Genomic DNA, 27,213 nt, shown 5'->3' on the forward strand with positions numbered 1-27,213 from the left:
CCCACTATGACAGTTGGTGCATTTAAGTACATCAAGTAAATAATGGTATTTAGCCAGTGCTGCTTTCCAATTGAGAATACATTTAGTAATTATTTTAGCTCACCAAAAGAGTAAATTATGTCAATTTAAGAAATCAAAGGAAAAAATGATAGTTTTATGATAATTAGACTACTAAATAGTTGGAATTCATGTCATTTTTAAACACAATAAAGCTGGTGGAGTAGTTTCTGGATTACGAAGAGAATTGAATGCACCGTTAAGGGGCGGGGCTTGCGTTTGAACGTACAGCGGGGAAACAGTGGAGCTCCAGGACTAGTCACCGTGTTTGTAATAGCTACGGTGTAAAGTCTAACAGATCCAACGGCACCCATCTAACTTAATTACTTTGTGCAGATGGTTTTGGGTATGCTTGATTATAGTGCGAGTAGCTGCGTGTTAACTTAGCATGGTCGTTTGCGTACTTAGACTGTTAAATGGCCCGATACCATCTTACATTAGCCTTAAGCTAAGTAGCTAACAGCCAGATGCTAACGGCAGACCGTGCATTGTTACCGAATATTAATGTTAAACCGACATATTACAACGATACAGTGTAGATTTGACTTTATACACCGGTGAGTGGGGAGCACAAGGTTTTGAAGTGAAAATATAAGTTGTAAATGTCAATGAAAGTTTCTCATCTTGCTGTATTTATTCATACCAGGGGGTTCCTGTGACACTAAGATGCCCATCAGAGCTTATTGTACAATTTGCTCCGATTTTTTCGACAATTGCAGAGATGTTGCTGCTATCCACTGTGGACACACTTTCCATTATGAGTGGTAACGATTATACAGAGTCAGATTTTCATTGTAGACTGCACTGTCACTTTCATGGTTCGTGTTTACAGGTGTTTGTGCTCTTTCTCCTCTCCTCAGTCTTCTTCAGTGGTTTCAGACTGCACCCACAAAAACATGTCCACAGTGTAGAAAACAGGTAGGAAGACTGAATCTGAAAGTATGATGCTGCTGCTGCTTCCAGACCTGACAATGCACAACATTAATGAAGGAACAGTTTGATCCTAATCTCATCTGTTCTCTGTGAAGGTCAGCACCAGGCATATCATCAGTAAACTGTTTTTTGACATCGGGGAAGAAGAGAGTGGAGCAGTGGATCCAGAGAGTTTACAGGTACCGAACATACACCGATGCACTATTTATGAAACATATTTGAACTTTTAACATTCATAGGTTTGTAGATAATAAAAATAAAATAAGCAAATCCAAAAGTTTGCCTTCACACAGATCCCTCACAGATGAGTTACATACACAGATACTTTGGGGTTTTTTTTCTCCTTTTTAGAATGAGCTCGCTAGAATGAAAGCACTTTTAAGTTCTAAAGGTAAGAGTCCTATGTTGATTTATGTTAAGGTTTTATTGTGAATTGCAGCACTAGTTGATCTCTACCTTTGTGAACTTTGTAGAGAAGGACTGGCGGGACAAACAGAAGACGGTCGACAGTTTGAAAGACACAGTGGACAAACAGAGGAGAGACCTGGACAGTCTTCAGAAAGAGATTGTAGAGAAAGAGATGTTGTGTTCTGCTCTCAGAGTAAGTGATCGGATTATCTGCCTTTAAACCCACTTATATGTAGATTTCTGTCTAAGGCCTGAAACGTACTTTATGTATGAACACAAACATGAATACCAACATGTGAAAGGTTGAGCTTTGATTATTTGATTCTTGACCTCTTGTAGAAACAGATGACGTTCCTGGAGACACAACAGAATGACATTCAGGCTGCCAAGGAGGAAGCTCGCAGACTTAGAACCAAAATGAAAACCTTTGAAAGGTATCCTCAACTGTACCATACCGTACCATACCATACCATACCAACGTTATATATAAAGCACTTTAAGAACTTTACAGCTGCCCAAAGTGCCGCACACGAATCATAAAACAGGAAATAAGTAAAAACAGTGATAACACAGGGTGCAAAGCAGGGTAAGAACAACAAAATACAACCATCATAAAAACAAAAAAATTAAAATCTGGTAAAAACAACATAGGAAATCTAAAAAAAAAAAAAAACCCATCTCATTCAGCCTCTCATCTTATTATTTTAGTTAGTTTTATTTAACATAATTTTCTTTCACTTTCAGTTTTTGTATAAGTTTTTGTTAATTGTAATAATGCTTGTTGTTACTACAAATTTGCATAAAAAGAAGAATTGATCAAATTTAAATATGCAAGCAAGAGACAGAAATAAATGACATTTCTCACAACTACAGATATCAGCTCCATTAGACATTGCATAAATTAAATTTTAAATAATAAGAAAATACCAGACTATGCTTTACTGCAGTCCAAGTCCTGCTGTGCATTGATGCCGATGCTTTGTCTCCAGTCTGGACGTGATGTTACAGGGTCACAGATCTGAGGTGGAGTCCATGATCGCAGACATGGGTGTCAGCCAGTCGGCGGTGGAGCAGCTCTCCATCTACTGCATTTCTCTGAAAAAGTAAGTAGTAAAGGAGAGGTGGTTTAATAGGGACTGTTTCCACATGACATCAGCTGCAGCTTCATTTCTTTATTCTGTTGTAGAGAGTACGATAATCTGAAGGGAACCCTGATGGCCTCAAATGACATGCGTGAGAAGCTGAAAAGGGAAGTGCTTTCTTCAAACAACAAGGTACTTTCATGTTCATAAATCATTAATACAACATCCAGAAAATTCACCAGTTTGTTGTGATAAAGTTTATGTTCTATGATTTTAGTTACAAAAAGCTACAGTTGAGGTGAATAAGGTGAAAGAGGAGATGAAGTCTATGGAGAATGATCTGGCCAGGGCTGACAAAGAGATCTCTGTAAGTTCAGTGTTTTTATCTGTCTTACTTACTTTCTATTTTTATTTTCTGACTTCCCTTTTAATCATATTTATTGTTCCCTGCCTGTCATACTTTGAGGTTTTTAGGTAAAAATGTAATTATTATTATTATTAGTAGTAGTAGTTCAAATTCATCAAATAAAGTCACTAGATTTCAGTTTTAGTATCAGCAGTGTTTCGCTTCTGATTGTTGCAGAGTCTGAAGAAGAAGGTGGAGTTTCTGCAGAAGAGTCTGAGCTCACCAACTCGGACAAACGAAGCCCTGAGTCGGCTCATGTTTGAAAGGTGCGTCCCCAGGAGCAGTACCTTGTCATATTTAACTCCATCTTCCTGAACCAAACGTCATGTGTGATTTTCTTCATGTGACAGCCCTGCTCCCATGGAACTGAAACAGCCCCACCTCCACCAACCCGTGGACAGCGATGATATTGACCTCAACATGACCTATGACATCCACACCCCAGACCATGGAACAAACAGACAGACTCAGGCCCCCCCCAAGAAGATGTGCCTTGACCCTCTAGCGTAAGTTTTGGGTTTTGGTGTCAGACGTTTAACTCCAGTGGGTCTGAATCTGGTCAGATGTGAAATACTGTGTTAGCTTCTATGAAAGAATTCTACAGATTAAATATAAACTGTTTATACCCTAACCCTATTTTGCAGGTCAGCTGTGGCCAAACACAACGAGAAAAGTTCATCTTCAAATAAGGTCAGTTTTAAGTCATGTAAAGGTATACATTTAAGTTAAAGCTCTAGTAAAACAATAAGTAAATAAATAAGAGTGTTCAGTTGTTTTCATGGTGTCAGATATCACTAGCACTTTTATATACAGCTGCAAAACATAAATGAAGAACAACAAAAACAATCCATATTAAGTTTAATAATCTACAGTTTGTCCCACAGACTGAAAGTGGACAGGAGTGTGTAAAGGTTTTCATGAGTCTGTATTAGATCTGCTGTTCCGAAGAACACTACAGTAGCCAGTGTGTTTGAACTCTTCCTACATTAACAGTACAGAGTGCCAGTGAAAAGATACTGTTTTACATATAGAGTGTTTTATCTTGTTTGAATAAATATATTTATTTTGTTTGGATATATTGTGTTGTATGTATTTAAGTTGTTATAGTGATATTTTTTTTTATTACCTCCGCCAAATGAAACAGTGGAGGTTATGTTTTCATTGGGGTTTGTCTGTCTGTTAGCAAGATAACTCAAAAAGTTATGGACAGATTTAGATGAAATTTTCAGGAAATGTTGATACTGGCACAAGGAACAAATTATTACATTTTGGTGGTGATAGAGGGTGGGGGGACTGATCTGCCTTGGCGGACGTCTGTGCTCTGAGTGCTTTTCTAGTTATTTCATTTATTTTTGTTTAGTACACTTGAACCTACTGGATTTTGTGTATCATCCTTTTTCATACACACAGGAAATAAAAACATGTTGTTAAAACATTAAACCAGTTTAGATGTAAATGTCAGACCTTATATTGATGAACAAAATACAATGCTTTATACCTTTTTTTTTTTTTTTGCTTTTCTTAGATTATTTTAACCTCATAAGTCTCTGTGGTGAAATAAATGAAACCATCAGTGAGAGATGAGAGAATACAAACTACCCTTACTTGGTGAAACCAGGCTAAACACACCATCAAACTATAGTAAAACTGTTTATATAGAAAAAGTAGATATTGATATAAATGGAGGGGTCTTATTCTATATCTCAACTGAAAATGAATGGATTTACATTTAAAAACAGCTGAAATCCTGTCAGTCATCATGTGAATCCATGTTGTACATGTTAATGAATAAATATATGTTCATACCTCAGGTTCGAGATGAGGACGGATCCATGGATTCCATTTTCAGGAACTCTCTGCTCTTCAGGAAGAAGACTTTTGGAAGCATGTTAGAGCCTCAGATGAGTCGACCTGGAAACGTATGTACCACAGACGTCTGCTGCAAGTCTGTCATTTTTACCTCATTACACATGTTTGTTCAGAGCCGTCACAAATGAAAATGTGTCTCATTTCAGGTGAGAACTGGTTATGATGGATTAGGAGGAAGAACCAGATTCATCCAACCTGTATCCTTTATCTTTGGATGGTGTTTAGATGTTTATCGTCCTGGTCCTCGAGGGTCAGTATCTATGTGTTAGATATTTCCCTCTTCCATCACACCTGGAAGTCATTACATCATCATCAAGCTTCTGCAGAGCTGGATGATGAGCTGATCATTAATTGAACCAGGTGTGATGGAAGAGGGAAATATCTGAAACATACAGGATACTGGCCCTGGAGGACCAGAGTTTGACACCCCTGAACTCGTTCAAATTTGTGGTGGTTGGTTATTATTACCTCCACCAAGGAGGTTATGTTTTTGCCAGGGTTTGTTTGTTTGTTTGTTAGCAAGATAACTTAAAAAGTTATGGACGGATTTTCATGAAATGTTCAGGGAATGTTGATACCGGCACAAGGAACAAATGATTAAATTTTGGTGGTGGTGGTGGGGACAGATCTGCCTTGGCAGAGGTCTTCGCTCTCTGAGTGTTTTTCTAGTTGGTATTATTATTATTATATTGATATTCATTTAAAATAATAATTGCTATATAGAGATCATAAGGAATAGAGATTGGGGGTAGGAGTATATAAGTTTTTGCTTCTTCATACTCCTTTTCAAGCATGTTTAATTTCATTCATTTATTTTATTTTTGTTTACTTATCAACCTTCTATGTATCATTACTGATATTTTGTTGGTTGATTTGTTTTGATTTCACTGTCTACATATGTTCGAAATAAAGATATCAATCAATCAATCAATGGTCATATTAGAAACGGAAGAAGGAAGTTTGTCTCTGATGCTCGTGTTGAAATATTTAATTTAGATTCATTTAGTTTCTAAATTAAATGCATTAATTCTGTATGTAAATGAACTGAATCTCCACATTCCTCCTTAACTGTCTGCTCCACTTCAGTCTCCTGTGTCTGAGATTCGTCCTCTGTTGAAAACTAAAAGGAAAAAGGTGACCCGGCCTCCTCCCAAGATCTCAGCTTGTCAGACTTTGGACAATTTCCTTGAGTAAAACTCCACATTTCCTGTCCAGGATGTGAGGTAAAAGGTCAGGATGTTCTGTGTTGGAACATGAGAACCATCCAGCTGTGGTTCCACCTCTGAACAGAACTTTATTCAAAAGGTGGAACTGACTGAAAGATGCAGAGCTTTGAGCGACACCTCTTAGAAAAGCTGCTGTTGTTGTATTTTTGTGTTTATGTAAAAGTCTGACCCAGCCTTTACTTTGTTGTGTGAATGTTTCTGTTTTACTCCCAATAATGTCTTCAAAAATCACTGATGCATCAGGCCAGAAAATCTTTTTGACGACTGTTTCTTCTCGTAAGTTATTTGGGTTTCTCTTGAAATCTGTTTAACAAAGCACCTACGTGTGGATTTCAGAAAGAACTTTTATGTTGTTGTTGTCAGATGTAAACCAACTCACATAATAAACCGTATTTTTTCTTTTTATTAAGGTTTGTGTGGGGTCAAACAAACAATTCCCTCCCAGCTGTGCTTTTTATTCACAAACATTTCACTGTGGCGTTCTCTCCTGCAGAGGGCAGTACAGACAATGTTGTACCAAAGGATGTCATGTTCTAAAGCCCTCGTGCACTGAGGGGAAAATGCGCTGCACATCGGAGCTGTGGGACTGTATTTGTATTTAAAAGGCTGCGCCAGTACAGAAACATCAGTCCGAACACCGTCAGTAGAACCTGAGTTAAACACTGTAATCAAGTAACAAAAGCACAGAATGCAAATAATGTATCGGTAAATTACTGACAATAAAACCCCTCCCTAATCTGGAATGTTTGTTTTTTTTTTTGTTTTTTTTTTGTAATACAAGACATTTCATGGCACAAATCAGGTTTCCACATATGTCGACTGTTGGCTCGTTGCCATGTGAACCAGCCTCGAGTCTGATTGGATGAAATTGTGACAATCTGGGGAAATGCCAAGCATGTTTGTTGAGGAGCGTATAGATATCCTGTTTACGGTCTTATTTCTACTGTTTGTAACCTTGAATTTACAGTTTGCAGATAAAAAAAAGTGAAGCATTCTGTTGAGTTTTAAAGCTCTGTTGTTCAGTCGGTGACGTTTTGAGTCCTGAACGTTTGTGTGTGATTCCAGTTTGATGATTAATCTCCCAGGGGCCTTTTGTAAAGAATAGTAACAGGACATTGTGGTGCATTTTAATAGCTAGTTCAGAGTCACGGCACACCCCTCAAACAACATTTCAAGACATTCGTGGACACACAAAACACACAATCCATGCAGTGCTACTGGAGCCAGTGAACAATAAGGTTTCATTGACCCCCAGGGATTCCACATACTGTACATCTTCCTCTAGGGCAAAGGTCGGCATTTAAGCTCAGCCTCTGTTTTTAAATTTTTTTTCCTTAACAGCATTTCCCGGGGAGAAGTAAAACTAACAATAGTCGCTTTTCCATTGACCCTCAAATTGCGCAAATATAACTTGCGCATAAAAATTAACAAATGGAAAAACGACAATTTCGCCAAAAGTCTCATTTTTCGATGAAAAGTTTTTGTGCTGGCAAGAGGTGGTTTTTCAGGCGTAGCACAAATGGTGTATCATGCAAAACTGCAATGGAAAGACCTTTTTCCACAGCTAGAGTCAGGTGAATTTAAAAAATGGATGTTGACGTACGTTACAAGTGAAGAAGAGGAAGAAACGTGTTGGTATGTGTAGACACACCAAGAAACCCAGTCTTTTTTTTTTTAATTTAGTACGAGATAGAGTGGTAATATATAATAATAATGAATATATCTGTAAATCAACACCATATTTACGTTTGTCACCATGTTTATGGAATGACTTCTTGTGTCATCTCGCGATAATAAATAAACAAATCATCACATTTGTGATTTAATGGAAAAACCGATATTACACACTTCTATTTTTTGGACATTTAGTAAATATCGGTAAAGTTTTGCGCAGATGTCCAATGGAAAAGCGACTACTGCCTCCTTGACAAGTTGAGGTTTTATATGTAGGTGGTGTTTAAAAAAAAAAATAAGAAGAAGAAAAATCCGTTTCATTCCGTTCAGGATGAATCTACATCCTTTAAGTTCTAAAAAGATGTTCACGTTTAGGGTGAAAACCTCAGTTTCCTTTTGTGCTTGGTTTCAGACCGATGTAGTCCGACACCCTCCAGGTGCGTCTGCGCTTGTTTTCAATCCATTATTTAAAAACAGGAGAAAAAGAGAACCCAGACACTAAATACTTTCTGTGTGTTCCAGTGTTTGATGTCACTGTGGGAGCTGTCGGTGTTTACATCTTCATTCGAGGTTCTGTTTCTGTTCTTTTCATTGCGATCTGTCGGGTTCTATCTTGGACTCTCCGTTCTGTTTGTCGTTGGACTTTTGGGACAGGTGCGTGGACACGGTGGCCGCCTGCACCACGGCCTTGAAGCTGCGTTTTCGCTTCTGGACGTTCTGCTCCGGGTGGAAGATGATGACGTAGACCTTGGGGATGTACAGCATGCCGAGGGACACGGTGGCGCTCAGGCTCATGGACACGGTTAAGGTGGTGGTCTGGATGAACATCTGCAATAGAGACTCAGCAGGTCAGGACGGTCCATACACACACCTGAACTCCAAAAGCACCTGAGACCACACTCTCATTGGCTGTCACAGACAACATGCAGTCTCTACAATTTTCATTTCAACGCACAGGAGACAGTGTTTTTCCCCTGATGAATGATTTATTACCTGGTGTATGTAGTCAGGAAGGGTCTATTTATGGTCTCTGGCCAGGCCTATTCTTTACCGCTCCTCCTCTATTTCAGATCCAACAGTAATAATGAGAAGTTACACCTCTTGAGAGCTGCCTCTAATAAATTATGAACTCATTATTCAAGCTAACTGTACACGTCATAAATAAATCAACCCATATGTGCCATAAATAAGATATTTGTGCCATAAATAAGTCATAAATTATACACAACCCGGTACATATCCTGAGCAGCTGCACATCCTGCACTATCACCATCTAATGTCCATACAGTTTTTTTTGTTTTTTTTAACGATTATTATCATTATTATTGTGTCTTTGATCTCAGTGTCTTCTCTGTTTCTGTGGTAATTCATGAGCGACTTAAGAGCAGGTTGTACACTGGAAAAAAACTAAATATGACCAAGAGTATTTTTCTCATTTCTAGTCCAAATATCTCATCACACTTAAAATCAGACAGAATCACCCAAAGAAGAACTTTTCAGTGAGATATAAGAACTGATTTTTAGACAATAGATCTGGAAAATCTGATTTCAAGAAATCTTACCAAGATAATTTTCACTTTTTCCATTGGCAGATTTTTTTTTTTTTTGCTTAATTCAAGGTTTTTTGTGCTTAATTCAGGTTTTTTTTTTGCTTAATTCAAGATTTTTTGTGCTGAATTCAAGTTTTTTTTTAAAAACTTAATTCAAGATTTTTATTTTGGTTAATTCAAGATTTTTATTTTGCTTAATTCAAGATTTATTATTTTTTTTGCTTAATTCAAGATTTATTTTTTTTTGCGCTTAATTCAAGATTTTGTTTTTTTTGCTCAGTTCAAGATTTTTGAAGATTTCTGTAAGGACCATTCAGCTCTACACTTGTATTGAGAAAACTTCAATAAAAAGATCTTGATTAAAAAAAAAAACAAAAACAAAAACAGGTAAACGTCTGCACATGTGCTGGTACATAAATACAGGAAACTAGCCTCTGTATTTCCCAAACCAGACCGAAGTTACTGTCTATATTTAGGGCTTGTCTTAAGTGATGTTTAATTGAATGGGATGGCTGGATGTATTTTACGAGGGGTCCCTACTGTCCCTCAGCTCCTCTGACCTCTTTTCTTTCCTTCCTTCCTCCCTTTCTTAATTCACTTCATTTTCATTTGGAGGAGGTGAAAAGACTTTGAAAGCACCTCAGGCTTTAATTGTTTCAGCCTGACTGATTCATAATGCAGCTCTCTATTAGTCAGAGCGTATCTGTATTTTTCAAATATTGCCTCCCCATCAGTCTTGTACTTAGTGACAGCAGAAATAGCCCACTAGCTAAATTAAACTCTGCCTTTCAGTACAGTGCAGGCAGGATGTCCTTGGAGTGCAGCGGGAAGAAAATATGATATGACAAGCAACAAACTCAGATTTCATATTGAGCATCTGAGGGATTAAATGACTCTATTACTACAGTAAAGTGCGCGTTGCATAATTTGATTTGCCCTATTATTTCTGAGATCCTTCGGAATGGTTGCACTGCCATTAGATGTTAAAATCTTCAACTAAATGAGGGAACAAATGACTGTAGAAAAGTTCATGTCCAATTAATTAATAGATAATATTATTCTAAGTACAGACGATTGAATTAGACAAAATGGGATAGAAACAAAAGACTAAGAAATTGAACTAATAGTTGGAAAAGTAAAGTGCACAGAATTCCTCTTTCAACACCAATACTTGCTGAACTGTGAATAAAAAAATATTTTATATTCAATTATACATTTAAAACATTTGGTGAATATGAATCAAATATCTGAATTATCATTAGCCTTTAGGCAACAATGTGTTTTTTACAGTAATTTTATTGCTCCTTAATTGATTTAGTATTAATCTAAAACACTAAACATTTTTTTTATCCAATAATGTTTCTTTTTTAATCATTTAAATTTATTTATATCTGCAATTTGGCGGAATTTAAACAGGGTTCATTAAAAAGCATTAAAAGTCATTAAATAGATTTTGTGAAAATTAAGGCCTTAAATGGCTTTAAAAAGCATTAAATTCGATGTCCAGAGGCATTAAAAAATTAAATACACGATGGAAAAAAGCATTGTTATTCACAATTTATTTTGATTCTATAAACATTTAATAATTTTGATCGGAAGTATAGTGTGATGATTTGACAGGCCGAACCCTTTAATTGATTATTGTTTATGGCCGATAAACGAAGTCACAACACTGGATGTTTGGAATGCAACATGTTGTGAGTGTGTTCATGCTGTGGTGAAAGAGTGGAGAGAATATTAGCAAATGTGGGAAAAATGGGAAAATTTAACTTTCAGCGGAAGTGTTTGGAGGAGGAACTGAGAACCTGGTTAAAGCCTTTGGACTGTAAACAAACATAAAACTATATAAAAAACTGTATCTGCAGTTGGACATGGGCATTAAATGTGTTTAAAATGTCATTAAAAGCATTAAAAATGGTGTTAAATTAGTTTTGCTGAAACCCTGTTAAAGAATTAATTTTATTACCTCCGCCAAGGACCGTCGGAGGTTATGTTTTCATCTGGGTTTGTCTGTTAGCAAGATAACTCTAAAACTTATGGAAGGATTTTGATGAAATTTTCAGGAAATGTTGATACTGGCACAAGGAACAAATGATTAAATTTTGGTGGTGATCGGGCGGGGGGGACTGGTCTGCCTTGGCGGAGGTCTGCACACCCTGAGTGCTTTTCTACTATTATTAAATGTAATTATCCCTTTTGTTTTAGTGTGATTACTGAATATTAAATGGCTGCTATTCAAACCTGTAAAACCCAAATAAACAAAAACATGTCCCACCTTCTCGGTCGACTGTGCTGTGCCAAAGAAGATGGGTACGAAGGCGAGCCAGATGATGCAGGTTGTGTACATGGTGAAACCAATGGGCTTGGCCTCATTGAAGGTCTCAGGAACCCCTCTGCTCTTGATGGCGTACACCGTACAGGTGATCATCAGTACGATACTGTAGCTCAGACACAAGATGAGGGACAGGTCGGACATGTCACACTTCAGGACTCCTCTGGCGAACTCTGGGTTTGGAGGCTTCTGCTCCTCGTAGTCAATAATGGTGTGAGGGGGCATTACGCCGAACCAGATGAACACCCCCAGCAGCTGCAGAAAAAGGAACTGTTAGAGCAGTGTTGTTCAAGCTGGGGGGTGGGACCCCTCGTGGGGTCGGATGGAATTCAAATGGGGTCACCTGTAATTTCTAGTAATTGAAAAATTTTTTAAAAACTTTTTAATAAAAAGTATATGGTGAGGTGACAGAGACAGTGCTGAGTGTCCATCTTTGAATTCATGAAGGTTGACCCATTGGTTAACCTGAACCTATGAAGCTCTTCTAGGTATGGTATTGTCACACCTATCCTTTTTTCTCCAAAGATCAACCAGTCAATATTCTTTACAGTCTTGTGATCAGTATTATTTGAATGTACCTGAAGTCAGAACTGAATTGGGGAAGCGAGCTTTTAGCTTTGCCCCGCCCTCTTTACCTGGAACACACTTCATGCAGAGCTGAAAATGCCAGAACTCATGTCATTTCAAGCTTTCAAGACAGCGAGTCAGTCGGACAGTGCCTGTGTTTTTAAATTGCTGTGACCTCAACTAAATTTTTGCTCTTTATTAACTGCACTTTAAAAAAAAAAAAAAAAAGTCTCACTTTTCTGTTATTACAATATTATTACTGCTTGTTTTAATTTATTGTTACTACCTGTCTGTAAAACCTGTTTTCTTTCTTGACGTGTGCTGCTGACCTCTGGGCCAGGTCACCCTTGTAAAAGAGATCTGGATCTCAATGGGATTTATCTGGTTAAATAAAGGTCGAAATAAACAATCCAAATCCATAGCAGACAAACTGTGAGTGTGAAACTGAAGCACTGTGGTTCTGTTTATCTGTCAAATGTTCATTGTGGTTGGTTTCAGATGCTGTAGCTCTTTCATAAATCATAGTTTGAGTTCTTGTTTGTTCAGTATTGTCAGCCTTGTAAATCCAAGCTGGACTGACTGTACATATCCTGACCAAGGAAAATCCAGTTCTCCTTTTGTGCAGTAATCTACACCTGACTTTACTGCCTCTGTCTATAACAATATACATTATATAGACTAAATGTCCTCTAAAATTAACCTGTATTTGAAACATAGGATAGTAAACTATTACAGGATCAAAAACAAATTAGTTTTAGCAAAAAAAAAAAAAAAGTCTCCGTTTTGAATGTCTGGGTTCAACAGAAAAGGTTGGAACCACTGCGTTAGAACATGATCATGGACCCAGGTGACGTGTGCAACAAGCATGTATACGTACCTGGACTGAAATGAGAATGAAGGTGATAATCAGCTGGGAGGTGGGGCTGATGAATTTTGGAGGAGTGACCGATTTCTTGCCCTGTTCGAAGATGCGGTAGATCCGGTTGGTCTTGGTCAACATGGCGGAGTAGCTGATGCACATGCCGAGGCCAAGCAACAGCCTGCGGAAGGCACACACCGCCACGCTGGGCTCCGCAATCATGAGGAACGTGATGAGGTAGATGAGGAAGATTCCAGTCAATAACACGTAGCTGAGTTCTCTCCCAGACGCCCTGACAATGGGCGTGTCATTGAAGCGGATGAAGGTGACGATGACCCCCGTGGTGGCCAGGATGCCCAGGATGGCCAGGAACACTGGGATGATGGCCCAGGGGGAGCTCCACTCCAGCTTGATGATGGGCGTGGGCCTGCAGCCGGTGCGGTTCTTCAGGGGCCTCATGTCGAAGGGGCACATGTCGCAGCTGAACTCGTCCAACAGGTACTGGTAACCATCACACAGCTCACAGTGCCAGCAGCAGGGAACGCCTTTGACCATCTTTTTCCTCTCGCCGGACTCACATGGAAAACTGCACACGGACTCTGGGATCTTGCGGTCTCCACCTGACCACTGCATCTCCTCTGGCTGAAGGGAACATAGAAACATTAGTGAACTCATCTCAGCATCAACTACAACTTTATGAAAAACAAATTAGTTCAGGCAAATTCACTGCTGTATCTTCACTACTACTACTACTGCTACTACTAATAATAATGATAATAATGGATTAGATTTCTATAATGCTTTTCAAGGCACCCAAAGTGCTTTACATTATTGATCCAGTAATTTTAGCAATTTTGCAGTAAATAATTGTCTTGATTGGAAAGTGCATAATTCAACAGTTTTCTCAGATGCATTTTTTAAATTATTTTTATTTATTTGTTTATTTTTTAATGGAATGTCCTTTGCAATGGACAGTTTGTTTTTTTTTTAATCAAAACTGAAACTTTTGTCCCCTACAGAGGACAAAAATGCATTGCTGGGTCTCAGGAAGTTATTCATTCGCTCTCACATTCTCCCTCTGGTGGTTTTAAACTACATCTGTATCCACAGCTGCCCTGGGACCCTAACCGTAACCCTGGGGCAGACTGACGGAAGTGTGGCGTCCAATTTGCGCCAAACAGCCACTCCGACCACCACCGAACATTCACACGCATTCATACACCAGTGTGAGTGACACTGGAGGCAAGGAGGGTGAAGTGTCTTGACCAAGGTCACAACAGCACATGACTGGAACAGAGCAGGATTCGAACCGCCAACCCTTCGGTTATTGGATGACCTGCTCTACCTTCTACCATGGCCGCCCCATAAAGCTACTTAAGCCAAGGTGTTTGTATAATTGTGCATCTGCATCAATCATACTGTCAGTCATGGCAAAATTAAATCCATACAGAACTCAAATACTGTTACTATAATGAAGTGGTTACTGTCTTGGATAAACAGCAGCTCTAAACTATAAGCTGCACATTAACTTTTCAGAGCTTTGTTACCTTTTCTTAACCCATAAAAACCCAGAGCTACTTTCATGTCAGTTCCCAAATGATTTTTTCTCTCTATTTAACCTTCCTTAAGTGATTTATCACCATTATTATAATATTATCCTCTGTATTTTGCATTTTTTCAGTGTAAAATAGGTATTTTCCCATATGTTTTATTTACTGATCATGTAGATCTTCATGAAAACTTATTGTTTAAAACTGAAGCAAAAGTGACTTTCTCAGCAGGGGTATCATTAACTGAACATAAAAACAAGCATCTACGACCACTGTCATTGATCCAACTCCATGGGTTTTACTGGTGAATCAATATTGTAGAAGATGACAGTGTTTCCACGGTAACTAGGGAGTCTCTGAACGTCCAAATGGGTCATATCTGATGACCATGAAAAGATGAAGAACTGTATTTGACACCGATTATTGACATGGATTGATAGAATTAGTGGGTTTGAGTCTTTACAGGTTAAAGGTGGACATTTGGGTCTTTACGGGTTAAAGGTGGACATTTGGGTCTTTACGGGTTAAAGGTGGACATTTGGGTCTTTACGGGTTAAAGGCAGACGTTTTGGTCTTTATGGGTTAAAGGTGGATGTTCAGGTTTTTATGGGTTAAAGGTGGACCTACTGAAATCCATCCACAGCTTCAGTACTGGACCGTTTAGTGGAGAACTAGTGGCAGCAGTGTAGGAGACAGTGATGCATTCATGAACCTCAAATGGACCAACATAAATATTTACATTGAGTCGGAGATGGTTGGTCCACTGGCCGATGACCTTGTATCCAGGGTTGCTGACATTGGACATTTGGTATTGGAAGATGTCGTAGCGCCCAGGAGCATCTCCGTTCTCGTTGAACATGACTCCAGTGCCTGCGCTGCCTGTGTGATAGAAACAGAGTTAGAATGATGTGTGTGCGATCCAAAAGGCAGGAAAGTGAGTCAGAACAGATGAGAAGTACAAAGTTTCTAAGCTCATAACGTGCACCCCTCGTCTTTAGCAGGGGAAGAAAGCCCCCACATGAGGGTGAATGCAGCTTGTGTGTGCTTTCTTGGGCTTTGTGCAGCGATGTGAAAGCTGAATGCAGGAAGCTCTTTAGTGAAGGCTCTCCTCCGCCTGTACAGTCTTTCAGTGCACTCTGTTGCCCTAACGTGATTGAATGTTCCTCTCAGGTCCCTGCAGGCGCTCAATCAGAAAATCCTCCATACAAGCCAAGGTCATCCAGCAAGAGGAGCGCAATAAATAGGATGCTTTCATAGAACACTTTTTTCTTTATCCAAACTGTGAGTTTTTTATGAAAGACACCGATGAAAAGCAGGAACCTGTGTATAGGGCAGAGTGAAGAGGCAGCCCTGGGGAGGGACATGCTTTGAAGACGTGCTGCGTTCTGTAGCTAGGCACATTAACAGAAACATCTCAAGGCCTCTCCTCTTCAAGCTGACCTCCCCTTCTGCTGTTTTGGAAACTTCCTTCTTTTCAAATCCAATGCTGCGACTAAAGAAATAGCAGCGTTTCCTCCAGGACGAATCTACTAGCATTTAATCAAGTGTCAACTAATTAATCAAACATTACATTAGTGCAGTGTTTGTCAAACTGTGGGGTGGGTGCAGGGCCCCTAGAGGGGTCATGGGATCAGTCCTGGGTGTTGTTTTGTTCTTCAGGTTAGAACATGTATCACATGGAACTAATGTTTGATGGTTGGAGCACCCTGGACTCATTTTATAGACGTCCACCAAACCAGTGTACTGCCATGGTGATCTGTCACTAGACTAGACAAAGAGTTTAGGTTTGGACAATGGACAAGGACTGGACTGGAAAACACGCATGGACAGACATGTTTGTGTTTTGGACCAGTTTGGACTTTAATGTTCTCAGATGTCCAATGGAAACGGGCTCATTGACCCACTGATATTGGTCACATGCTCATCTGTGGAACCAACGTGTGTTTGTTCACTGCAAAAATCAAAATTTTACCAAGTGTATTTTTCTCATTTCTAGTCCAAATATCTCATCACACTTAAAATAAGACAGAATCACCCAAAGAGGAACTTTTCAGTGAGATATAAGAACTGATTTTTAGACAACAGATCTGGAAAATCTGATCTCAAGAAATCTTACCAAGATAATTTTCACTCGTTCCAGTGGCAGATTTTTTTGCTTAATTAATTTTTTTTTTGCTTAATTCAAAAAATAAAATATCAATTCTTATATCTCACTGAAAAGTTCCTCTTTACGTGATTCTGTCTTATTTTAAGTGTGATGAGATATCTGGACTAGAAATGAGAAAAATACACTTGGTCAGATTTAGATTTTTGCAGTGTGTTTCTTAAAAAAAGTAACTTTATTGCCATAGTTGTAGATAATTGTATATTTCCTATTTTTATTTGGACAAATATTGTCTTGGAGCAGTCTGGTTGAGTTTATGTGTATTATTCAAACCAAAATCTCAGTTATTTTTAATTTGAACAAAAAATTCCAGGAAAAGCAAAAAGTATTAATATGATTTTCAGGGTTGGTACGGGTCCTTGAAATCCTTGACAATGCTTGAATTTCAATGTTGTGTTTTCAAGGTCTGAAAAGTGCTGGAATTTTAGTTCAAGTGCTTGAAAGTGCTTGTAATTCTGTATCTGTGATGTCATTTATTTATGTATTTATAATATTAACTCTGTCATGTTAGATTTCAAGCCAAAGTTATTTACACAGAGGTGATACATTTAGAAAAATAAAACTTCAAGTCATACAGTAAATTCCAGGTGTTCTCAGGTCGACTCCAGGTCCAGTTTTATCTGAATCTTTGTCTCTTTGGTGCCAGTGTGTCTGATGTGTTTAATTTCTAAACTTTTTGCTGTTATGAAACATAATTTTAGATGTTTATACATAATACAATGTACATCATTGTGATAAAAAGTGAATAAAATTATCCTGAGTATCTGCATTCCTGTAGATATGGGTTTGACCCCAGTGATAAGGTGAAAATGACCCTTAAAAGTGCTTGAATTTGACCTTGAAAAATGTGTGCGAACTCTGGATATTGATGTTTTTTTCAACACAATTTGTAATTGCACCACTGTTACAATGTTGATGGGGTTGAGGGAGGGGCTGGAGGTTTACAGTCCTCCAAAGGGGGGCCCACAGAACCTGTGCATCAGAAGGCCTGGTGTCAGTTGCTCACCATTGAAGTTGACAGAGTGAATATACTGCAGGAGCATCCGTCCTTCCACAGGGTCCATCTTCTCGCAGACCCCCATGGAGCCTGGACACAGGTCCAGGTGCATGCTGTGCAAGGCGTGGGCCATGGCGTACACAGCGTCGATCACAAACTGCACTTTACCCTCCTGCTCATACTGTGAGTCTCGACTGATTCTTTCTTCACCTGATGGATGAAGAGAAGTGTCACATGATGCAAATTAGAGACAAAACTGTCCACACTGAGAGAAAATATTACAAATGTCCTTTCCACATACAGTACATTCCTGTATTACGTTTACCCATGGAAACACATTCATATACAAGAAAATGTCGTTATTATGAGAAAAATTAATAAAAGAAAATCGAACAAAACAACAGCATCGCTCTTCCTCAAACTTCTGGTGAAAACATAACAGAGAAGCCATCTTAACCCTTTATCGGGCAAGTGACTATTTTTGGTCATTTCCACACACTTTCCAAGACAGTGACAGTAACAGTTCCAGGTTGGACAGTGAGTCCCCAATTTGAGGTCCAATGTGGTCTCCAGGGTCTGTATGGTCCACCTGTGCATGAACAGTGAGTGGACCTGCTTTGTTCGGTTCCATGAAGTAATGGAACTAATGTAAGGAATGATGTTCAAAGGGATCATGTGGATGTGGACAGGGGTCTGGACCAGCACGCATGGGGATCTAATGGGACCAAAGGAAGGTTCTAATGGGATCAAATACAGGTTCTAATGTAGCAAGATAACACAAAAAGTTATGGACGGATTTTGATGAAATTTTTAGGAAATGTTGATACTGGCACAAGGAACAAATTAATACATTTTGGTGGTGATCGGGGGGGAGGGACTGATCTGCCTTGATGGAGGTCTGCGCTTCGAGTGCTTTTCTAGTTTTTTATATAACCAGTGTTGACTACTGTAGTTTTTCTGTTGATTTTAGTGGTTCCTCAGTGGTTGTTTTGGAATTCTAAGTTAATATGTCTGTTTTTTTTTCTGTCCTCAGTACTCACCTGTACATTTTCTTCTCCCTGCTTCATACTTTATCCCAGGACGTGTTAATTTGCACTTGAAGTCGTCCTCCCAGAACTCTGCAAACCAGATGTTTCTTCTGTTGTTTTCTAATGATCTTGAGGTGAAGTACTGGTCGAACCCTGAGTCATGTCACAAAGGAGAGTTAATTTTTTTCCATAAATATTTATACTCTACTATACACAGGAGAGGATTGGAGCCACTGGGGAAAAAAAATTAATTAAAGTCCAACATATATTTTAAAAATTATTATTCTGAGAAAAAGTCAGAATTCTGAGATTAAAGTCAGAATTCTGAGAAAAAAAGAGTCAGAATTCTGAGATTAAATTCAGAATTCTGAGTTTTTCTCAGAATAATAATAAAAAATATATATATATTGGACCTTAATTTTTTTTTTCCAGTGGCCCTAATCTTCTTCCATAACTATAAGCTGTAAAAGAGTCAACAGAGTCTGTTTCAGTTTTTTCATTCATTTCACACCAGCAGTGACAGAGCAGAAACACCAGGCTTATCAGACATCACTCATTTCCTCTGTCTGTTTCATCCATATTTGTCTCATTTGTCAACGTCTTCTCAGTCAAACTGCCACAGATATCTTTAACTCCTCCCATTAAAGTTAAATGTCCTTTTCTGCGTGAATAAATGTGTCATACCATCAATAGAGGCCCTTTTGGGCAGGATGGTGACGGCGCCCTCCGCCACCTCCTCCTGGTCTTGAATGGGGGAACTCTTGGCTCCCCAGCTGTCGGAACCAACAAACAGGAAGTGCCCGGTCAGGTTGGCCTTTTTGGCCGCCTGTAACACCCGTCTGGAAGAAGAAGAGGAAGAGATCATCACAGTTTTAACCCACAAAAAACCCAACAGCCACCGTCGACCTAAACCATCTACTGATCTAAACTGTTTAATACCTGATGATCCACTAGTTCAGTGGTTCTCTAACCGTTTACAGTGGAGTACCCCCTGAAATAGACTTTTTACAGTAGAGTACCCCCTAAAATATACTTTTTACAGCAGAATACCCCCTGGAATAGACTTTATAAAGGGAAAATACTTGATTTTTACAGAAAAAATACAAAATAAATAAGATAATTTTTCAATAAATTGTGATAAATCACTTAAAACAGTGGTGTAATGGTCCCTGGAGACGTGAGTATACTCTCAATTTTTGCCCCTTTTCTTTTTTTTTAGTAGTAGTCCAGATAAACGCCATTTTAGAAACAGTTACATATAAGACTACTCAATTTAGTTGACCCAAAAATCCATCAGTTGTATTTGTTCACTATTATAAAATGATCACGACTTGATCAAGAGCAGTTTGTAGGTTTTACTGGACACAAAAATAGACTGCATGAATGGAAATGGATTCAACATGATGCAAACATAGGATAACGTTAGCTTTTTATAACGTTAGCCTTTCATAACATTAGCCTTTCATAAGGTTAGCCTTTATAACATTAGCTTTTTATAATGTTAGCCTTTCATAACATTAGCCTTTCATAAGGTTAGCCTTTATAACTTTAGCTTTTCATAACATGAGTCTTTCATAACATTAGCCTACTCACACAGTTGAACTACTGGTGACACCATCTCTTCTCCTCTAAATGTGCAGTCATATGTCCAGTTGTTTAAAACACTGACTCATTCTGAAACCACCTTAAAACTGACCTCAGAATTATGTATTCCATTAAAGTAGGTTCTCTCCATATGTGTCACTCATTTGAAAGACGTTTATTCTGCCTTTCTTGTTCACATTTCCAAAAACCGCGCACCTTTCAACAAGACCTGCAGTGACCTGTCAATCAACTGGGGTGGCACTGGCACCTAAGGAGGTGTTCAATCAGGTTCCAGAGGTGGACAGCGCTAAGCAGCACTTTGGCTCTGGCGCAAAGTTAGCAATATTTTCTCGGCATGACCCGCCCTACTGTGCCTCTGATTGGCTCATCAGTCCTCATGCCAAAAGTTAACCAATCTAATTAGTGAAGGAACCAAGTACTGGCCAATTAGAGGCAGAGTAGGGCAGGTCATGGCTCCACCATCCTAGTGGAAAACATGGACAATTTAGCTGCAGATACACGACTGAATGGAGCACAACAGGGGGATTTAGAAAAGAGTATATGACTGAAAAATAAGTAGGTACACTCTGTATACCGCTGTATACCCTGGACTACACCAGTGACTGAAGAAAAATGTAATGGGAACTGCCACAAAAGTGTATCTGGGTCTGTATCTGGGTCCAGGGCCTGGTCCTGTATCTGGGTCTGTATGGCTTTATGTCAGTCCTGGGCCTGTATCTGGGTCTTGGGCCTGTATCTGGGTCTTGGGCCTGTATCTGTCTTGGGCCTGTATCTGGGTCCTGGGCCTGTGTCTGAGTCTGTATGGATTCATGTTGGTCCTGGTCTTGTATCTGGGTCTGTATGGGTTCATGTTGGTCCTGGGCCTGTATCTGGGTCTTTATGAGTTAATGTCAGTCCTGGACCTGTATCTGGGTCTCTATGGGTTCCTGTCAGTCCTGGGCCCATATCTGAGTCTCTATGGGTTCATGTCGGTCCTGGTCCTGTATCTGGGTCCTGGTCCTGTATGGGTTCATGTTGGTCCTGGGCCTGTATCTGGTTCCTGGGCCTGTATCTGGGCCCTGGGCCTGTATGTTTGTCCTGCTCCTGTATGGCTTCATGTTGGTCCTGGGCCTGTATCTGGGTCCTTAAGAGTTCATGTCGGTCCTGGGCCCATATCTGGGTCTTTATGGGTTCCTGTCAGTCCTGGGCCCATATCTGGGTCTTTATGAGTTAATGTCAGTCCTGGACCTGTATCTGGGTCTCTATGGGTTCCTGTCAGTCCTGGGCCCATATCTGAGCCTCTATGGGTTCATGTCGGTCCTGGGCCTGTATCTGGGTCCTGGTCCTGTATCTGGGTCCTGGTCCTGTATGGGTTCATGTTGGTCCTGGGCCTGTATCTGGTTCCTGGGCCTGTATCTGGGCCCTGGGCCTGTATCTTTGTCCTGCTCCTGTATGGCTTCATGTTGGTCCTGGGCCTGTATCTGGGTCCTTATGAGTTCATGTCGGTCCTGGGCCCATATCTGGGTCTTTATGGGTTCCTGTCAGTCCTGGGCCCATATCTGGGTCTTTATAGGTTCATGTCGGTCATGGGCCTGTATCTGGGTCTTTATGGGTTCCTGTCAGTCCTGGGCCCATATCTGGGTCTTTATGGGTTCATGTCGGTCATGGGCCTGTATCTTGGTCCTGGTTCTGTGTCTGGGTCCAGGGCCTGTATCTGGGTCTTTATGGGTTCATGTCGGTCATGGGCCTGTATCTTGGTCCTGGTTCTGTGTCTGGGTCCAGGGCCTGTATCTGGGTCTTTATGGGTTCATGTCGGTCCTGGTCCTGTATCTGGGTCCTGGTCCTGTGTCTGGGTCCAGGCCCTGTATCTGGGTCTTTATGGGTTTATGTCGGTCCTGGTCCTGTATCTGGGTCCTGGTCCTGGGTCTGCATCTGGGTCTTTGGAGCTCCACTCACTTGATGTCGTCCTCGTTGGCGAAGATGATGACCCCACGGGCATTGGAGGTCTCCATCAGTCTCTTGATGATCTTTTCAAATTCTCCTGGTCTGGGCTCTCTGGGGATTTTTATAGATTGTGCGATACACAACCCTCCTACAGCAGAAACAGAGAAATAAATATATAATGAATATGTATATGAGAATCCTGCAAAAGAAAATAGAGTCATGGACAAATGTTTTGGTACAATATGACTATTTCCATAAATGCAGAGTTTGAACATTGATGCAGATGTTTTTTCTTCAGTATTTGTCAGAAATACACTGAAAAAAATACTGCAACAAAATTACTGTCACTGTTAAAACCTCTGGCTATAGTTTGACATTTTCATAGTAGTGGATGCGTTAACTGTTATTTACTGCTACTGCATTGTTACTGTATTTATTATGAATGAATTCATTTTTGATGTCTTTTTAACTGGGACCCCAAAAAGAGTAGTAACCACTCCAGTGGAAGCTGATGAGGACCCCCAGTAAACAATAAACTGTACAAAGTGTTTGTCAAATATTACTTTCATCAAACCACTAGACAGAGAAACACAAATTCTTACAGATACAGAAAAAAATGTGCAATTAAATTACAGCTACTAATCAAAATGTTCATGAGGAGATTACACCTGGAATATATGAAATGTATAATTAAAACTTTATTTTATTACATTTTTTGCAGTAAAGCTTTGATTTAGCAGATTTCAGCAAAACACAGGTGAAGAAGATTACACATTTATTTATTTACATTTTATTTATTGTGAAGTTTCCATGACTGATTGATTTTAATTTATTGTTGGAATCCTGTCCTTTTATTTATAGGTATCTATCTATCTATCTATCTGTCTGTCTGTCTGTCTGTCTATCTATCTATCTATCTATCTATCTATCTATCTATCTATCTATCTATCTATCTATCTATCTATCTATCTATCTATCTATCTATCTATCTATCTATCTATCTATCTATCTATCTATCTATCTATCTATCTATCTATCATCCCTCCCTCCATCCATCCAATGTAACATTATACTGTGAAACGTTTCTTCTAATTAAAATAATCACATTATAAAAGGTATTTACACGTTATAACCAAATGATTGTCCTGTTATAATAAGATATTTACACATTATAAGCTGATTATGAAAATAATTAAAATATTTACATTACTCTTTCCATTTTTACAGTGTATTCCATCATCTGAAACCTATTACTATTACCGCCTCCTGTCTAGTAACATGAAATTTAAACCAAAGCCACATTTGAGCTTTTAAAGCCATGTGAGATGGTGACTCTTGTTTGCCCTCTTAGTCCTTGTATATTAAGGGATTTTCTTTTGCTATTTTCGTCTGTGTAATGAGTGAGAACAACATAGCTTGATAAATGAGTAATCCCCTCATTGTCACAGCACAGAAGTGAAGCCACGCTGACACACAACCTGCTTCTCTGGAGATCTGCAGGAAGGCGTCCACGCCGCTCTCTCCGTAGTTGCCCTCGGAGGCCAGGGTGGAGACGTAGTTCCAGCCCATGGCCTTGACGATGTCCACCATGGCCTGGGCCTGGTACGAGTCCGGAGGCACCACACGGGAGAAGAACTCGTAACGGCTTTTGTCGCTCAGCTCTGGGGCGGTGGAGGCATAACTGATCTGGGGGATCTGAGACACGCAGAGGGGAGGGGGGGGGGGGGGGGGGGGTCAGTGGTGACCAAAGGGTGGGGTCACGTGGAAAACATCAGCAGTGTTGTTTATTAGGCCCATACATGCACAGAAAGGTAAAAGGAACAGATCTGAGCATGGATGATGCACCACTTACTCACAGATAAAGGCTTAAAGCCGACCTCATTTCACCAGAACATCAGACCAGGGTTCAGGTAGATGTTCAGAGGACACACATTAAGTCTGGGTCACCCACTGATTAAAGCCATATCTGATACAAAGGTCTATTTATGTAAAGGACATGTTCAGAAAACAGGCAACAACTCAAAACAAAATGATTATTATATTAATGTTGTCTATTATAGATACAGATTCTACAGTGTTTTTAAATCTGTATTCTCATACTTATCACTCATAAATATAAAGGCCTATTTTACTCTTCTGTCCTCATATCTGTCTTTTATTTGATTTGGATGTAAAATACTTTAGCTACAAAATAATAATAATAATAATAATAATAATAATACATAACCCCTTTTACAGTATATCTGCACATAGTCAGTCCTTTTTACTAGAATACATACTCACAAAGTCTGAGCTGATTCTGATATTTAAAAGTACAATCTGGCCAATGTTAATACTAAGACCAGGTACATATACTAATTAATTAATCAGTTTTATGAAAATCAAGGAAAATGAAATTAAAATGAGAATATTCCTATGTCGAGATTTCAACAAAAATCCAAAATGCAGCCCGTTTGCTTCCCCTGATATGTGGCATACGTTTTAACAAAGAGAGAGGGGTTTTGTTTGTTTGTTTTTTAAATCAACCTTTGTCTTCAGATCATGTGACCACAAAACAATGAATTAAAATCATTTTAATTTTTACCTGTATGACCCAGCTCTGGATGATATCCATGTGACTTTCATTTTTACCCCTCGGCTGAGGGCTATTGTAATGGTTTTGTCATCTGTCCATCCATCTGTCCATCAGTCTGTCCGTCCGTCTGTCTGTCTGTCCATCTGTCTGTCCATGTGTCTGTCTGTCTGTCCGTCTGTCCATTCAACGACATAATCGTATTCTCCGTTGAATTCATTCAAATATCTGCTCCACATTTCTCCTGTGGATGCATCTGGTCATGGAGCAGAAGAATATTGAACAGGTGACCTTCGACCTTCTGTTTCCAGGTCACATGTCCTTCTGCAGTTATAATATCTGAGTACTTTCACATATAAATATGTATGGAGTAAGTTTGACACAAAGACAGTCTAATCTAAATTAAAGGGCAGCAACTTTCAATACAATCTGACACTAGATTTGGCCAAAGGGGGATTAAAAGTGAACAGTACGGTATGTTTCTTATTTAGTTTTTGTTGCTATTACGCCTCATTCTGTGCCAGGAAACAAAGCAATTTAAAAACATATATGCAAGTTGTTCAGTTCCTCATCACACTTTCTCAAATTCAGTTATACATGTTTCTAATAAAAATAAAAAAACAATATAACAGCAGATAAATATTTGTTATTCTCAACTGTGGAAAAACCTCCAAAATTAAACCACTAGTCAATATTTGATGACAGATCAGTACATGCATATATTTTACTCATTTATATCTGTATATATATTAGACTTTTCTTTTAAACAAACTTTTTAACAACTGTTTTGCACTATGCACCACAAGAGAGTTGTCTCCTAATTTCCTTGTACATATGTATAATGACAATAAAGGCATTCTACTCTATTGTAAAACTGTGTTCTGTGACGATGTTCACCTATAAAGACCCAGTGGGACTTTTACGGCAGTTCACAAGTTATTTTTTCTCTAGATTTAACTTTTCTTAAGTGATTTATCACAATTTATTACCTCCGCCAGCAGGTATTGTGATCGCTTTGCTTTGTGTGTTTACGTGTGTGCGTGCGTGCGTGTTTGTTTGTTAGCAAGATAACTCAAAAAGTTACCGACGGATTTTCATGAATTTTTCAGGAAATGTTGATACAGGCACAAGGAAGAAATGATTAAATTTTGGTGGTGATCAGGGATGGGGGGACGGGGGGGCCACGGGGGCCCACTGATCTGCCTTGGCGGAGGTCTGCGCTGTCCGAGTGCTTTTCTTGTTGTAATATTATTCACTTAAGTTTGAGTTTTTTTCAGTGTAAATCATGTATTTCCTACATTTAATTCACTGATCTTGTAGATGTTCATTAAATCTCAGAGTTAATTCAAAGGTTATTATATCAAAACAGATAAAACTGAATAAACAGTGTCTTTTTCAGTCCAATCTGTCATTAACTGAACATAAACCCAGTGTGTCCATCCACTGTCATTGATCTAACTCCATGGGTTTTACTGGTGAATCAGTGTTGGAGAAGATGATGGTGTTTCCACGGTAACGATGGAGTCTCTGAACGTCCAAATGGGTCATATGTGATGACCTTGAAAAGATGAAGAACTGTATTTTACACCAATTATTGACATGGATTAGTGGATCAACAGGTATTAAACAGTTTAGATCAGTAGATGGTTTAGGTTAAAGGTGGACGTTTGGGTCTTTAAGGGTTAAAGGTGGACGTCTGGGTCTTTATGGGTTGAAGGTGGACGTTTGGGTCTTTATCAGTTAAAGGTGGACGTTTGGGTCTTTATGGGTTAATGGTGGACGTTTTGGGTCTTTATGGGTTAAAGGCGGACGTTTGGGTCTTTATGGGTTAAAGGCGGACGTTTGGGTCTTTAAGGGTTAAAGGCGGACGTTTGGGTCTTTAAGGGTTAAAGGTGGACGTTTGGGTCTTTATGAGTTAAAGGCGGACGTTTGGGTCTTTAAGGGTTAAAGGCGGACGTTTGGGTCTTTAAGGGTTAAAGGCGGACGTTTGGGTCTTTAAGGGTTAAAGGCGGACGTTTGGGTCTTTAAGGGTTAAAGGCGGACGTTTGGGTCTTTATGGGTTAAAGGCGGACGTTTGGGTCTTCAAGGGTTAAAGGCGGACGTTTGGGTCTTTATGGGTTAAAGGCGGACATTTGGGTCTTTAAGGGTTAAAGGCGGACGTTTGGGTCTGTAAGGGTTAAAGGTGGACATTTGGGTCTTTAAGGGTTAAAGGCGGACGTTTGGGTCTTTAAGGGTTAAAGGCGGACGTTTGGGTCTTCATGGGTTGAAGGCGGACGTTTGGGTCTTTAAGGGTTAAAGGCGGACGTTTGGGTCTTTAAGGGTTAAAGGCGGACGTTTGGGTCTTCATGGGTTGAAGGTGGACGTCTGGGTCTTTATGGGTTGAAGGTGGACGTTTGAGTCTTTAAGGGTTA

The 27,213-nt window shown here is 39.4% G+C and overlaps 2 protein-coding genes across 3 annotated transcripts in view; one reads left to right on the plus strand and one right to left on the minus strand.

Moving 5' to 3' along the window:
* Positions 1-303: 303 nt before the first annotated feature.
* Positions 304-7,350, plus strand: traip (TRAF-interacting protein). 2 transcript variants are annotated; one of them, XM_030133784.1, is made up of 16 exons: positions 304-614; positions 704-821; positions 918-975; positions 1,086-1,169; positions 1,342-1,381; positions 1,464-1,591; positions 1,738-1,832; positions 2,388-2,501; positions 2,585-2,672; positions 2,758-2,847; positions 3,064-3,152; positions 3,237-3,392; positions 3,531-3,576; positions 4,698-4,805; positions 4,902-4,952; positions 5,842-7,350. In XM_030133784.1, exons 2-16 carry the CDS (start codon positions 724-726, stop codon positions 5,947-5,949), a joined length of 1,353 nt encoding a protein of 450 aa, XP_029989644.1. In that variant the 5' UTR covers positions 304-614; positions 704-723; the 3' UTR covers positions 5,950-7,350. The 2 variants fall into 2 exon arrangements, with proteins under 2 accessions (XP_029989644.1, XP_029989645.1); XM_030133785.1 differs by lacking the exon at positions 304-614 and having other exon boundaries at positions 672-821.
* Positions 7,351-8,231: 881 nt separating this feature from the next.
* LOC115419124 (metabotropic glutamate receptor 6) overlaps positions 8,232-27,213 on the minus strand; it is a 32,135-nt gene continuing 13,153 nt past the window's right edge. Inside the window, 9 exon segments of the mRNA XM_075353471.1 lie at positions 8,232-8,483; positions 11,481-11,792; positions 12,982-13,605; positions 15,253-15,392; positions 17,684-17,884; positions 18,715-18,855; positions 19,387-19,541; positions 22,243-22,378; positions 23,709-23,925. Of these exon segments, the coding sequence (XP_075209586.1) occupies positions 8,244-8,483; positions 11,481-11,792; positions 12,982-13,605; positions 15,253-15,392; positions 17,684-17,884; positions 18,715-18,855; positions 19,387-19,541; positions 22,243-22,378; positions 23,709-23,925 (2,166 nt within the window). The 3' untranslated portion in view covers positions 8,232-8,243.

This window comes from Sphaeramia orbicularis, chromosome 5 (genome assembly GCF_902148855.1).
Source record: "Sphaeramia orbicularis chromosome 5, fSphaOr1.1, whole genome shotgun sequence".
Classification (NCBI taxonomy): Eukaryota; Metazoa; Chordata; class Actinopteri; order Kurtiformes; family Apogonidae; genus Sphaeramia; species Sphaeramia orbicularis.

Excerpts from the sequence above, each read along its gene's own strand:
- traip (XM_030133784.1), top strand. The coding sequence starts at position 724 with ATGCCCATCAGAGCTTATTGTACAATTTGCTCCGATTTTTTCGACAAT. Across the intron at positions 3,153-3,236 it reads AGTCGGCTCATGTTTGAAAG|CCCTGCTCCCATGGAACTGA; the intron begins GTGCGTCCCCAG and ends TTCATGTGACAG. Across the intron at positions 3,577-4,697 it reads AAAGTTCATCTTCAAATAAG|GTTCGAGATGAGGACGGATC; the intron begins GTCAGTTTTAAG and ends TTCATACCTCAG.